This window comes from Ischnura elegans, chromosome 6, assembly GCF_921293095.1.
Source record: "Ischnura elegans chromosome 6, ioIscEleg1.1, whole genome shotgun sequence".
Taxonomy (NCBI): Eukaryota; Metazoa; Arthropoda; class Insecta; order Odonata; family Coenagrionidae; genus Ischnura; species Ischnura elegans.
In genome coordinates, this window is record NC_060251.1 from 70532355 (window position 1) to 70548813 (window position 16459).

Below are 16459 nucleotides of genomic sequence, written 5' to 3' on the forward strand. Positions count from 1 at the left end.
TTTAAAATTCATCACTTAGCCGTGTAAGGCGTTTCAAATACATAGTGGTCGCAATATTATGCATCAAGTAAAACGATTAATGGAGTCTTGTTTTCAAAATTTTATTAATTTTCTGTACATTATGAAACAATTATAAACACATACTAGACTATTGAGTGCAATGCAGAGCTGAATGCAAGTTAATATCGCTAAGCAAATTGGAAATGGGTGTTAGACTGAGCATTGCTGGACATGGACAAGGACATGGACAAGGACATGTGCTGAGAAAACAGTAGCACTTTGAATGGTACTTACAATTTTTTACAGGTGAATTGCCGGTAATACGGCTCATTCTCAAGTCGGATAGTTTAATTCTATTGTTAACCGTTGAGATATAATCTCTTGTTTGAGTGGCATGTTACAATTTTCACAATTTTTTATACACATAGGAATTTTTCGACTAGGATGGGCTTTTATTTGGCGGTCATCGTTCATACGTGCTGCGTGATAACCTATCCTTACGGACAAGTTCCCCCGCAGCATTCTTGATTGTGACTTCCTTTTGAAGAAGATGGTGTCACCTCCGTGATCCACCTTCGTCAGCGCCCGAGGGATAGGAGATACATTTTTACTGCAGGGGGAGCCACCGGTGGTTTCATGAACCAAATGATGGTTTAGAAGGGCCTTTGTGTGGTGACTGGAAGTGTGGCCAGGTAGTCGAGTGCTCTCTGGATTGCAGGGGGAATGGGTGGGCCAACTGGCAGATGAGCACCTTCTGCGCGGAATCCGTTCTCATCTGCGATGTATCTGAGTTCGATCGGGGTTCCATCTGGTGCGGTGTAGGAGTATGAGCCCTGGGCGACCATGGCCTCATCGACGGTGCCGGGATTTTTCAACTGGCCCGCTTCCGCGGCCGAGATACCGTTTTCAGTCTGGTAGCTGAAAATTTCACAAGAATCGTATTTAAAGCACATATAATAAGACAAGGAGAATCATATTTCAAATCCTGAAGGGAAGGAAAGGTTCAGAAAATAACCATGAAAGGAGTTTAAAATTTTAATAGAAATTTTAAGAGAATTATTAAAGATTCGAAACTCAGTCACATATAATGGCTGAAATTGTCAATATATGGGTGAGTAAACTGCGATTGCCATGTGAGGAAAGTAGAAAATATTACTATCTAAATTAAGTATGCTTATGTGGGAAAATTGTCCTTAGGGTTCGCTCCTGCGCTAATATGCTACAATAAATGCCATATTTGGCAAATAGGATCGTTCTCTTAATATATCACGGTATAGCAACGCGGAGAAGAAGCCCTACCAAAATAAATAATTTTTTCTGTAAGTTCCATGAAATCAGTTTTATAAGCACATATTTTAGGAACTATTTTTCGCAAAGTATAGGCTGAACGAAAGGCTCAGAAAGGAGGTTGAACTTTAAGTGTCTCACCTGTAGGAGTAGCTTCCATCCGGGTTGGGTCCGTCGCTCACGTAGCTCAGGATGGCAATATGCTCCCCAGGTTGGTGCTGCCTAACCGGCGGACGGTATTGCCTGACCTGGGGCGCCGCGAGTACCACGGGCAGCAGAAGGAGAAGTGTGGACGCCAACTGTACGGGATAAAAATGTGGCAGTTTGGGATTTAAGACCTTCGACCAAGTGCAAAGTACATGAGTTGTCGTGGAATAAATATTGGCTCCATCATTAAAGCTTTTCTTTTGATGTCTCCCATTGACCAGCAATGGCATATTTTTACTCTGATATTCTTTAAATTTAGGCAACTTTAAACAAAACACAACTGTCGCTAAAAACTTCAGCTAGTTTTCTGAAATAAAGGGAATTGAAGGGAAAAATAATGAAATATTTTGAAATCATCTTAAGTATATAAACTTGGATGACGTTTATTGCTTTACGAAAAATGACTAAGAAATAATTTTCTCTCAGTTATGTGCTCATGTGTATGCTATTATTAGATTACATCTAGTCCAGGAAATGAAGCGTTTTGGCTTGCAATTTTTTCAAACTGAATCGATTTTCTTGAAATTTTCACAATAAGTAGGGCATATACCAAGAATCAAAATCTATATCATGCCGACGGGCGCTTTTACCCTGGGGGTGGTTTCCACCCCATCTCGGGGGTGGAAAATTTTAATTATATTTTGACCACAGGAATCGATAGAAAAATAAATTCTAAGAATAAAATGTTCCTACCATTTTTTGCGTAAAATTAATATTTTTCGAGTTATTTGCGATTGAAAGTAACAGTTTTTTGACGAAAAAATCAACGATTTTAATCGATTACAGGCAAATAACTTGAAAAGTATTAATTTTATTGGGAAATTGTGAATTACAAAACTGTAGCTTGTAAAAAATTAAATAAAAATCTTATTTTATATTTCCTTTATGACCAATTCGGACCGAGCTACAACTTGTTGATGGTTATCTATTGTTTGTCATACGCTAAATTTGAAAGATTCAATACCAAATAGCGGTAAAAATGTAATTTTCGAGGAAAAATTATGTATTCTGTTTAAAAGTGTTTTTAAAAAAATTTCTTATAATGAGAAAAAATATTTTTTACCATGAAATTTGAGCGAGTTATGATTAAAAATAAGATCAGTCCCTACTTTTTTGTACGAAAAAATCAGTGAAAACAACTCCTTATTACCACACTAGACAAAATTGATCAATGCCCTTCAGTATTTCTCTTTATTTAAGTATTGTTAATTGATCCTAGAAGTTTTTTAAATTTACAACGCTAAATATTGAAATAATGGAGGAAAAAGTGAAAAGTCATTTTCTACCATTTCGTTAAAAATGCTCTTTTTTTCAAAATAACTCCAAAAAAACTAGAGATATGAAAAAATGCAGGAGTAATAAATTGTAGCTTCTTTATTTTCAAATATTTTTGTGTGTTTTAATTTTCTATACAATAAATATTTGGTGAGATATTGATAATTAAAACCTCTATTTCCAAGGTAGCTCCACCTTATTTAAACCCTTAAATCCCTCCCCTTTCAAAATTAATGACTCGAAAAAAATTTAATTCACATGAACTTGTAGTCAGTAAAAACCCTACAAAATACAATTTAAATGAACTTGCTATCATAAAAAATAAAGGAGCTATGTTTGAAATACCAATCAAATTTATTTTCGAAAAATTCGAAATCCACAATTCAGAGCATAATATTCCTCATAATCAGCATATACTTTGTGTACTTTACGTTAGAAGCTAACGATACACTCAAATTTGCTACAAAATAAACACACCTACCCATAAGATGTATATATAGATACACATATGTGAGTATGTGTGCTCTCGCTCACAGTGACCTGTGAGCATGCATGTGGTGGGAAGACTGGAAGCCATACAGTCTCCGTTTGATTGTGTTTCATGTAATGTCTACATAAATGTGCATTTATTTGTTTATGTCACCATGACGAAGTTTGTTCTGTTTATCCAATTGTTATATCTTTTCTGTGCTGTGATTAAAATCATGAGAGAAAAAAGTGAATACATAATCAAAGGAGTAAGAAAGTGAATAAGAAGATACAATGTGATAAATAACTTTTATTTTTAGGGTAAATAATTTTTTTTACATTAACCCCCAATAAGGGTTGATTATTATGGGTTGAAACGCCTTAAAATTATTTTCCAAATAAAAAAAAATATTTATACAAATAATTTAAACTTAATTTTACTCGCATTTAGCTTTAAAAAATAATTTTTTAAGTTCCAGCTTTTAGGGGTAGTTTTCACCCCTAAATAATAAAAGGCGCCCTTCCGCATAATATAGATTTTGAAGAAGGGGGTATGATTAGTCTAATCCCAAATATTTATGCAAATCGATTCGGTTTGCAAAAAAATTTTAAAGGAGGTATGATTAGTATAAACACAAATTTTTATGCAAATCGATTCAGTTTGAAAATTCTTTTTTACATTAACCCCCAATAAGGGTTGATTATTATGGGTTGAAACGCCTTAAAATTATTTTCCAAATAAAAAAAAATAATTGTACGTTTAATTTAAACTAAATTTTACTCGTATTTAGCTTTAAAAAATAATTTTTTAAGTTCCAGCTTTTAGGGGTAGTTTTCACCCCTAAAAAATAAAAAGCGCCCTTCGGCATAATATAGATTTTGAAGTGGGGGGTATAATTAGTCTAATCCCAAATTTTGGTGCAAATCGATTCAGTTTGAAAAAATTGCAAGGTTTTTCACTTTTATGAGCTTCATTTCCTGGACTAATCATTGTTTTTTTCAAAGGAAAGGGAAAAAATCTTATTTGGCCACATTTTTGGATTTCAGCCCACTATGCGTCGCATTCCCGCATGTCTTGCTTGTTCAAAACCATACCATAAATAGGCTTTTCCGGTGGAAGAATTAACAGCGAGATGTCATTATGTTGGAGCAAATTTTATAGATAATTAAGGAGACAGTTGTTGATGTTGAATGCGTAGTATGGAAATTGCCCGGTACATGAACGGTCAGTGTTGTAAATAGATGTTGTCTTTGGGGCAATGGGTGGGGCGGCAAGATCAATGTAATGTAATCACCCCATATCATACATTTTAAGCAATTGTTAGAACGAAAATCGCTTGAAGTGTGATACCAGTGGATGAACAGGCTTTACTACGTTAACTCTATGCGGGAGGTGGTAAACATGTGAATCGCTAAAATTTTCCTCACTTTGAGACGGAGCCGAACTCCCTGAGCACCGTCTCCTTATGTAAATCCCAAACTATCGTTAAATTATCATTATTTTAGAAAATGCTCGGCTATCGCACAGCTAATTCTTTTTGGTCATGGTTATCATTTACCAAAGCCGAGAGAAAAATGCAAGTAATGCGTCAAGCGGAAATCAGTAGTGGATATCAGCCGACGACTTGAAGGGCTTTTATAACCCGGAAGAGCATTAATATTCCTCTCACAGTGGATTTAAAATGACAGGGAAATGATCCGATGGATGCGCTTTGGTATTCGTCCATGTGGAATCAAATGTTTTTTGGCCTTTTTTGCTTAAAACCTTTTTCTAGATATCACCACTTTTTTTCTTAGAGTTTTCACCAATGAGTCTTTCGTAGCGCAGAGTAAATGGTGTTCACGTATGTGATATAATATGATATTTATTTCCATGAAACATCAAAATTATTGTAATGACACTAAAAACTCGCAAAAGAAATTACATAATAGTAGAATTTGGAGAATATACACTCCTTTTAATAAAATGACGGCTTCTTTTTTATCCTGCTTTGTTTAATAAAAAGAAGGCTCTTAAAATGTTGAACAATAAAGATCTCTTTACTCTCATATTACCCTGGGATTCACGTGCGTGATATAATTCGATATTCAATTGCTTATATTTTTAGCATTAAATAATATATGATGAGACTAAAACTCGGTTTAGGAATACCAAAATTGTTGAATTTGATAAAAATACACATTTTGTTTAGTAAAAAGGCGACTTTTAAAATGTTGAGCTATAAAGATCTTTACCCTCAGATTTCGGGATAACCTCCCCCATACTTTATGTAATTGGAATCAAATTGTAACTTTGGTTTCCTATTGGCTGTGAAAGACTTGATCGTATCTGTCGCAGAATTCGACTATTTTTACGTGAAACGTCTTTTGAATTAACTTCAGGTTTAGGTTATTTTTATCCTTTTCTGGTACTTAAAATCAAAAGTTTTTGCGGAAACATAGGAACGGGAAAATTTTTTGCTATCCCTCTTTCATTCTGCCGCCAGGCTTCCAATTCTGCTCACGACTGCAGGACTGACCGTGGGACTCGAGCGCTATCTATTGAAGATTCGCGTAGTTAAGTGCATCCCCTCAGAGGGTTGCGCGCCCCGTTCAAACGTGGGCTGAATTCAAAGAGGCCAAGAACGATGCATCTTCACCAGGTGAAGGTTCTGCTCGTGGAATAACGCTAAGATTACGAACGAACGATTACAGCCACCGTCTCAGAAGATGGTGCGAAACATGGTTGAAACGGCACTAAAAAAAGAGTTTCAAATCTACAAGAGTGCCGGTATGCGTTTATTCAGGCTGAATCCTCGCTTTTGCGTAAGCTTTTCTTATGCATTGTTAAACGTAAATAATTCTTATTTACAGTCATATTTATTCATTTTACTTGAATTTTTGCGTGAAAAATACGACGTGAATTGAACTAATTTTATGATGAAGAATATGGGATTTTTGTGTATAATTGTACTTTAAATTTTGTATTGACGGATGAGCTTAATTTATTTTAGAAAAAATGCTTATGAAGTCTTTCCTTTTTTTGCCGATGAGGAAGCGATGCTTGGAAAATTTTTAGCCCTGTAACTTGGCTTGAGCTCTGGAAAAAAAGCTTCCTTCTAAGAAAAATTGTAACAAATTCGTGACATTTTTGTTTAGAGTGCTCATATTATATTCAGCGGATCATTATTATAATCTCAGTGGAGTGAAGTCAGTTTTCTCAATAATCTCAGTTTTCCTTCTGGTAATGTTCGATATAAATTTGAACTCACGGTTGACACAGATACATAGTTCAATGTAATTAAAACATATCGGTAATACTCTATGATTATACATTCAATAGTGACTCTAATTTCAAACCAATGTAATATAAATGATTCCTGAGTATACAGAGGCGCTGAACTGATAGTAAGCGTCATCTAAATATGGGTTGGGGAGTCTTAATTATTTGAAATTTTGTTCTAATTCTTCAAGTCAACATTTTTTTCTCCATGTCTTCGCTACCTACGTAAAATCCTAAATAATTCTTCAAAATGGTTGATCGTGCCACGGAATGAGCATAAGTTCTTCAGTTGCACTTCATTTTTGTTTTACTTGATTTGGTTTTTCCCTTCTTTCGCCTCAACGTAGATATTTTTTGTATTCAATTACACCTCTTTATCTCATACTCATCTAACCTCTCTTTGCCCGTTTACCTTTCAAGGGTAACGTATTATTTTGTTCACCCTCTCCTCCCACCCAAGTGGACTTCATTCTCGAAACAGCAAACGTACCTCTGCTTTCACCACGGCTATGGTACTTGTACGCAAATCATCACCACATGCATTGGGGCGCAGATTATCCACGGATGATATTATGCGTTCGTAATAAATATTTCTCAACATGTGTTAGTACTCGGCAGATGGGTATTCTTATGCCTCCTCTTCTGGAAAAAGCTTGGGTATTCGCCAAACTGGATTTACTCATCTCTAGTCTCATGCGTTACTAAACTTATTAATTACCGTCGATATTGGCTTCATAAGATGATATTGATGTCTAACCGTGTGCATGCATTAGCAGTATTGTCTTTCATTGCACTCAACGTGGTGAAAAAACTATTGATTTGAATTTGAGCACAGTTCTTTGAAACTACTACGTTTGCAGCTATGTAAATTCTTTATGTCTAAAGAGCATTTACAATTCAATAATTATTTCTTTGATGCCGTGCACATGGAAAAGAATTGAATGCATATCTACTTCGTATAGCAATTCACTTTGCGAGTCTATACTGTGTCTAGGATGCTTGAGATACTTTTTGTTTAGGGATTACGGTGGAAAAACTCCTAGCTGGGGGAATATTGGGGAATACTAGGTAGCTCAATAATATTGTGCTCTTAGTTCGTCACATTAGAGCTAGATATTATTAGAATATATTTAGGTAGAAATTTGTTGGAAATAGATATTGGTGAACCTTTATGGATTCAACCGCAACTGATTGATAGCATGTGGTCAGACCATCAGGGAAAATTTGCAGTCTTATCGTTAAGTTCAGGGACGTATGAATGATTTTTTCTCTTTTCAATTATCGTAGTTTAAGGAGGCTTACTTTTATGTGGTATCATTGTTGATTTGTAATGGCTGGTAAAAAAGAATTAAATTAAACTCTACGTGTCATTATTTTTTTTCAGATTTTCTCCACATTTATGACGTGTTTATCCTGATGCTAGAGGCAAGTTTTCTTGCAGAACTTACTTATTTTAGATCACAACGATGGGAAAAAAGTGAATAGTAACAGAAAAATATCGCAGCTTCTCAAATTTATATTTTAAGTCCTCGTCATCTCCATAGTCACTTAAATTTCTCAAAAGTTCATTAAATTATACCTCTTTACAATCCAAAATAGCGAAGTTACGCTTTTTTTGCTACCTCATATGAAAGTACCCCATTCGAATAAAACTATTTCTATTCTAACAATTGTTTGTGATATCAATACTAGAGGATTAATCTTTATGGGTCTTTTTTTACGTTTTAGGGGAAGAAATTATAGATAGAAAATTCTATGTGCATTTTGAATGTAATTTTGAATTTTTGGGAATTTTTTTTCGATGCCTACCTATGGAAATACATATGCCAATAGTGATCTTAAAATGCGTAACTGACACGCATGCTCAATACCGGTTTCACTCATTCAGTAATTCAACTCGATGGACGATTTCGAGAGTCGTGGGTAAAACTCGCATTAGTCTAAGCCACAGGTGTGTGATATTCTGTGCCAGTTCTTTTCCCTGAGTCACCACGCACTTTGAGGATTTTTTGTTTGGGTATATTCGTGTCTATGCGTTATTGACATGCTGGTGGAAAACTGAATTTCTAATAAACTAGTATTTTCTACGTGGTTTTACTCACCATTTGCATGATGATCGGAGAGTTTGATATTCCCAGTGGACTTGGTCCTTGTATCCGTCACTTCCCAACGAGATCAAGTTTGGATGTGTTTTGCTCTGCACTCGGCCGACGCTTATATTGGGGAGACCGGGGCAGGTTTTCGCAATGGGAACGTTTTCGAATCAGCTTTACCTCCTTAACTATCCGCTGTAGCGCGGCATCAATCAGACGAATGATGCGCCCACCCACCGTTGCAGCTGTTTTGTGAGTTTGAAGGACAGGGACGCACGCGTTGTGGAGCAGTGTCACCTTTTGTTGATTTTTGCTCAGGTGAGTAACTTTTTATGCCATACTTTTAACTAAAAACAGCATATACCGTTTCAGTTGTGTATTATATTAATCATATATTTCGATTGAGCATTTTATGCTATGTTTAACGATGTAGGTATTGTATAAGGAAGTAATTGTTTGCACCATTTTAGGTTGGTTTAGAGTAAAAAAATTGCGACTGGGAAGATTTTTGAATACAAAGTGGGGCAAGTTTTCGCCATCGAAAACGTGCCCCGTCCTTTTTCACAAACATTGAGTAATAAATGACATCACAAGAGAAGATGCTGGAGTATTTACATATAGAATCTGATATTTATTTTGGATTAACAACCAAAAAAGTAAGGCGGTTTGCCTATACATACGCTATTGCATGTAAACGCTAAGTCCCCCATAATTGGACCGAAAATGAAATGGCCGGCCCTGACTGGTTTACTTAACTCTTAGCAAGACACAAAACACTGTCAATCAGAATGCCTCAGGCAACAAGTATGTCCCGGGCAACCAACTTCAACCGGACAAATGTTGAACAATTTAAAAAAAAATTACGGCTATTCACCAACGATTTAAGCTTGGACCAAATTACATATGGAATGAAGATGATACGAGCGTCACAACTGTACAAAGGCGTGACCGAATTGTAGCTATGCGTGATTTTAGGCAGATAGGAAAGTTAACGTCTGCTAAAAGGGTACGCTGCTTACAGTTGGATTTGCAATGGACGCTACCGGTAATACTATTTCTCGGAATATATATTCGGAAAACTGAATTTTCTAATAAATGAATATTTTCTAAGTGGCTTTACTCACCATTTTCATGATGATCAGAGGGTGTGATATTCCCAGTAGACTTGGTCCTTGTATCGGTCACTTCCCAACGAGAGCGAGTTTGGATGTGTCCTGCTCTGGACTCGGCCTACCCTTATATACTGACCGAACCGCACGTGCCTTATGAAGTCACAGGAGGGGTTGTAGGGTGTGAGGGTCAGTGTGAGGCCTTCCTTGCGATCCAACCCCTCCCACACCACACCTTTCCACCAAAAGTGACCTCCTCATCTTCGAATGCCCCATACTCCCCAGTTCGTGAAGCGGTCAGAGGATGTGACCCAAAATTGGAGCCAGGGACTTGCGACGCACCTTCTTGGCCGTATGTCGCCCATGCTATCCTCCGCCCCTGTGTCGCTATCCGCCTAACCTTTCTCCCTTTCACCGAAGTCTTCCGCACCATGGCGCGTGACCTTTGAGATCGCGCAGAAAACCAAGCCAACTCCATATTTTCCTCCCACTTCCTCAAATAATTTATGTAAGCTTGCGCACCCTTTAACCCTCACGTAGCCGAGCATTGCGTGATTATTTGAAACGTGCATTCGTGTCTGCGATGCACTCCTTAATTTTCGTTGGCCAATATTCCACATTTCTGAATTTTAACTTTTTTGTTGTTCCAGCGGGATATTCTGCAAGTGCCGATTTGATTCAGCAATTACTTATTTTTGAAAAAAGAGACTTCAAAGTTCGAAGAAGTAGATTCTTGCTCCTGCAAGGTGTTTGAATTTTCACCCAAAAAGGGTAAATTAATGAAATTACGTATGCTTATATGACTCCAAAGTTGTGAATTAAAACGTTTTTCTTGTTCCAGCAGGATATTCTGCAAGTGCAGATTTGATTTTGCAATTACTTATTTTTGATTAAGAGACTTGAACGATCGAAGAAGTAGATTCTTATTCCTGCCATGTGTTTAAATTTTCACAAAAAAGGGAAAAGTAATAAAATTACATATGATTATATGACTCCATAGATCTGCATTTAAATTTTTTGTTCCATTGGAGTATTCTACAATTGCCAATGTGCTTCCGCAATTACTCATTTGTTTTTAATGAAAGACTTCAACGTTCGAAGGGGTACGTGTCTATTTCAGCCGTTTGGTTCGATTTCCATCAAAAATGGGAAAAATTATGAAATGTATGCTTTATGTATATAGCGTATACTCGTATGTGACCTTTGCCAGGTGAATTTTTTCGTGCTTGCCTGTCATGACGTCAGTTTTCCCGTAATTATAAATGTGATCTCGTAATCTCTAATGTGATGTGAGCATATTCGTCCCTGGTTTATATTTTCCAGTATTCCTTGAATATGAAAGAATTCGTCTTCAGTAGGATTGACCATTATGATTAGTGTTATTAATTAGACTGTAAATATTGAGTACAGCTTTTTTGACATATATAAGGGATTTAAATGCTTGAAAATTGTGGCTTCTCATGCTTCCTCCATTTTTTTATATTATGGTTGATAATCAATGACATTTAAGGCTAGAATTGATTTCTATTTTCCATGAATTTCTGATTTCCATTAATTCTTCGGCTATCTGTATCAAGTTAGCTCTTTTATTTTGCTCAACCTGAGTAGCTCTTTGGAGAATTTGACTGGAATAGGATTTTATAATCCTTGTTTCCCGTTTTCCAGTACTCGTAAGACAGTGTTACTGGATGAAAGGAGGTGTGTACCCATACAAGTACATATACTCACTTTCGATATCATTGGTAATTATAGGTATTGAAAAGGGGTTAGTGCGAATTAGTGACCACATTACCATATGAAGGCCGTCATGTTAGCCCCTGATCTGCTTAATTATACCTTAACCATTCGCCAACGTGTATTGAAATCCAGGCACTTATAGTGCATTTCTATAGCCACAAACAGGGTTTAATGGCATAATACCATGCCACCTACTTTTTGGTAACCTTCTTTTTTCATTATTTTAGTTTTCTTTTATTCCCATCAAATCTTTAATCCAACCCATGCAGTTTTTCATTTTGTGTAACTTGATAGCATGGAGTTAATTTGCTAGAATTCTAACGTCAGTATTGCCAACGATTTCAGTGTAGAGAGGCGTTTTCCCTTTGAAATGTAAGATAGTTCAAAATATCCAAAGCATTTAATCCGGATGTGTAAGAGATTATAATTCATTGCGAACTTCCACAGGAAACTTTAATCAGTAAGATTTAACATTTATATTCTGACCTTAATAGAATAGTACTCGTCCACAAAAACCCTTGAACGCATCTTAGTAAGAAAAATGATTCAGTATTTTTCTAGGAAAATTTTATTTAACCTTCCGTCAATGTTGGAATTGCTGAGTTCAAGCACAATGTGACTGACTGACATAGATGTGAAAAATCATTAAAAACTTTTAGCAGGGCTTAGTGGTACACTTTTTAAGTTAAAGCGCCATTATTAGTGTAAAAGAACACTAAAATGATGTTATTTACATACCACTTTACTCACCGTCATACGGTCCCGGACCAATCCACCAAGGTGTGATTTAACCCATTATAACCCAATATGGCTTCTAAGCAACATCAAAAATATGTTCATTTTCTCGTCTATTGAAGAAATATCTAAACTATGCGTTATTTTGTGGTGTAAATTTTAAAGACGAAATATAAAGCTGCCACGATAATTGTAATTGAGCGCAGAATTTTGAAGTTTTCAAAATGAAAAATCTTGAAATTAGATTTCCTCCAGAAACACCTCTGGGTTAGAAAGGGTTGACGCGCTCTTAAGATTATTAAGTATCCTTATACATAACGTATTTTAGCATGTGAATTCTATAAGGTCAGTGTTATTTATTTTGATAATAACTTATTTAGCTAGTGATGCTCATTTTATCTATCATAGGGCTCTTTATTTCCACATTCCTGTAATTAAAATTTGCATGTATGCATATTCTCTATAAATATATACTTTAGAAATAAACTGACCGTCTGAAATTTATTCGTACTACGAAACCAATAAGTAACGTATAATGGTGTAGTTAACATTTAAGTATTCTATGGGTTGTTATAACAGATTTCTGGAAAATACTCTTGCTCAGACTTAGGCGGCAATATGAAGTCATGTCGGGGTAGAAATGTGACTACTTTCGACGAGAAGGAATAGGTAATATCTAGATATCTTTCAAGTGAGGACAAAAAATACAATCCCGAATGATCTAATACGTATCCTATCAAAATAAATTCATAATTGGTTTTCTATTGTGTGCTATTTTGTGCTCTAAATATCTAGCAATATGAATATAGAATTGGATTTTATTCAAAATTCCAAAGCATTTAATTAAATTTAATTGTAGGTGGCTGTGTTGTAAGACTGGTCTCAGTGGTAACGAATGTCTGGAATTCATGGAGCTGTGGCCGAGTCCGGTGTGGCTGCACCCAAAACTTTCCAAGCCCGCATACACAGTGTATGAGTAATACCTACATTTTATTTTCCCACGAGTGTTTGAGTATCTGTATTTATTGAGTTCATTGGCTGCGATTTGCATCATAATCATGATCATGCTAATCCCTTTCAACATATTCACAGTTACATATTTTTATACCTTTACATGTTACATTTATCTGTAATTCGTACGCAGCCGAAGTGGCAATATGAATCGTAAAATGTCGCTCACTATTTATTCTGTGGTTTATAAATTTACGCGTTTTAGTCAGCTTTGTATCAGTTAACCTATTTCATCCTTAAGTTATTACGAAGCGTATTAATTCACTTTTTTATCCAAGTTCCGTGATAAGTGGGCATATTTCTTTACCGAAGAGGGAAATGTGTTTTATAAATATATTTTGTTATAACACATCTGGAATTTAAATGTATAAGACCCGTAAAAAATAGTATGATGGCGTTTTTTTATGTTATATGTGGATAGTTGTGTGTTTTAGTTAGTTTTTTGAAGACGATGATATACTACTCATGCTTTTGAATTTCGGATTTAATTTTTCTAATGTGCAAAACTTCCATTGTCTTCATTCTCCCGACGCGGTAGCACCGGAAGAATGGAAACATGGGAACCACGACACCACTGAAACCCACGCAGTCACATGTGCAAAACTTTGCTAAAGAAGACTTGTTTTTGTGGGTCATGATCGAAGAAATCACATTCCTTTTCCAAAATTCTCCTTGTCGTATAATTTTTTTTTCATTCAATAAGTGTGTACAATATTTTTATATTAATGACGAGTAGTTGCAACGCTTTATCTCGCCTCATGCTATCTCATCAACCACCGCGGTTGATAATGTATGAGCTACAACCTTCCAATAGATCTTTAAGTTATCCCTGCTGTTTGAGGGTCAACTATGTACTGTCATTCGTTTGCTCTTTTCTGACTCTACGGTCGTAGAGAAAACGATATGGCATTATTTATCTTCATTTGAGTATTCTATCGAGATAAGAATAAATGGGGTATATATAGGATAACCCTGGCTAATCTCCTCCCCAATTGGACGCTCCTTTGCAATTGGTAGCGGCGTAAAGTATATTGTAGCTCTGAATGATAATTTTTATGAAATTTTATAGTCACACGTACAGTTCATCAAGTACCGTAGTTATTTTTTTATATTATGAAATAATAAGTTTGGCAACTTTTTTGTTTAATTCTTAATTTTATACTTTATCAGTAGATTTTCGAAACGAGCCAGAATGCAGGTGTAGTATAACTTGCAGTATTCTTGCATATTCATTCGTGTGCATCAGTCATTATGATAAAAATATCATGAAAATTTTCTGAATTCAATCCATTTGCTGTCGGAGTTTGACAGTTTTTTTTAAATTTCTTATCGTGGGAGTCATCGTATAGATTAGTTCCATTTTCAATGGAAGGGGTGTAATGCATAATGATTTAATTATAATTTTCACATATATTCGGATGCTAAAACAAATAATGTTGATGATATTTGAAACTACATATTATTTTATGTCCCCATAGCCTAATCTAAGCTTAACAAATGGTAGAGATCTTGGCCATAGCATACTTTTCTTCTTCGATGAGTGATATGAATTACTCACTTGATGAAGACAGTTGGGAGATTGATGTGCAGCCATTAACGCCGACTGAAGCAAAAGTGGCATATCTTGTTTTTCTAATTTTCATTCACATTTTTTTCACTAAGTCTATATCAAATCGGAAGCGATCAACGAGCTGTTTTAATTTTCCCACCCGAGGTGTTGGCCGTTGACCTTTCGGGTCCACATTATTTGCTAATCTTTCCGAAAACCCCTTGAGACAGGAATATTTCCTTATGACCTATCCTCTTCACTTGGGTGAAATGAACAGTTGCTGTCCTTTTGGGTAAGGTGAGGAGAATCCCATACTCTCCATTTCCTGCTCCAACGGGCTTGTGTCTTCTTTTTATTTTATCTGGGAGACCAGATTTTAGTAATCTTACCTGGATTCCCCTGCTGATCTCGAGCTTCATTTCGTTTCTTCTTCTCTTGAAACCGGTTTAACAAGGTTGTTAACCGTTGAGAAAAAAGTTCTGGGATCCTTTGTGCGTAACATATTACGCAACGAGAATCATTCGCACGCGGATATCGTCCTGGGAACAAACGCTAATTTATTCCGAGCGAAATCTGTTTTGATTGTTTTTGTCGTCTAATTAGTTCTTCAATTCCGTAAAAATTAACCCCAATATTGAGTCTCTTCAGTGAATCAACTGTCTATGGGGTTGGACTTTAAAGATGTCTTTCGTGAAGCTTTGGTATCGTTTTCTTCGTTTGAAATGAATATATGTTATTCAAATAAATTTAAATATAAAATCGAACCGTCCCTCAAAATTGAGATAAATGTTAAGTACTTGAATTTTTAAATTTTAAAAATTTGCCTGAAGAACTTATTTATATGATTATTTAATTCTTTTTTGGAATTTTTCAACGTTATTTCTGGTATCGGCTTTCATGTCGTGTAGGGATAGGCAGAGATATCATTCGAAGATGTGAAGAATGTCTGCATGTGAAGAAATCTAAGCAAGGCGATGCTCAATATGGTATTCGGTGGAAGACGAGGCAATGGGTGAAAAGAGAAAATGCCATAAAGCACGACGTGTGTTAATCTTTAGTAAGGGATACCAGCCTCAGCTGCATATTTTATATTATAACGACTGGAACCTAGGCTAATAAATATAAATTTAAGCATGGTGAAAAATATTTGTCAGCGCTGAAAAGGTGGTAATATTTTTAGGGACCCTTATGTGCGTGTGATTGAACTGAACTGTACTGAAATGTTTCTATGTCGCTTTAAGCGATTGAAATGCTTTTGGATTAATTAGTGATATCATTGTTCTTAGGAATACTTGTAGGGAAACATTCCCTATTAAGTGCAATTAGTTCACTCTAATCACGTATTTATTACCAGTAAAAAATTATGCAAACTAAGTCATAACTCATTAAAAATTAAAATAAATCAAATAATATTTATTTTCATTACATATTCTGATTTATAGTAGGATTTTAGTAGCATGTACATGAAACGGTTAATATATTATATGTAGAGATTTTTCGTTATAAGTGTTTCTGCGTGTTTAAAATTCAATTGAAAAAACAGAAAACAGACGTTTTGAGAAAATCCTTCCTGCATAGAGGAATTAAAGAGTGGAATGACCTACCTGAAGTGATTTTTAAGATCTTCCCTTCAAATGCCAAAATTTTTAGGAAGAAGTGTGAAGCACTGACCTATTGATTTAGTACATAATGGTTCAAAAAGAGAGTTTGAAGTTGGGTCAATGCT

General features: G+C 35.6%; 1 protein-coding gene across 1 annotated transcript; it reads right to left on the bottom strand.

Moving 5' to 3' along the window:
* Window positions 1-260: 260 nt before the first annotated feature.
* On the bottom strand, window positions 261-9790 carry LOC124160365 (endocuticle structural glycoprotein SgAbd-2-like). Its single transcript, XM_046536204.1, has 3 exons — window positions 9717-9790; window positions 1429-1586; window positions 261-918 (listed from the first exon to the last, which is right to left on the bottom strand). The coding sequence occupies exons 1-3, from the start codon at window positions 9723-9725 to the stop codon at window positions 654-656; spliced, it is 432 nt and encodes a 143-aa protein (XP_046392160.1). The 5' UTR covers window positions 9726-9790; the 3' UTR covers window positions 261-653.
* Between the last annotated feature and the right edge of the window lie 6669 nt (window positions 9791-16459).

Coding starts and splice junctions, on each gene's coding strand:
- LOC124160365 (XM_046536204.1), bottom strand. Junction 919..1,428: donor GATGGAAGCTACTCCTACAG/GTGAGACACTTA, acceptor TGAAATTTTCAG/CTACCAGACTGAAAACGGTA.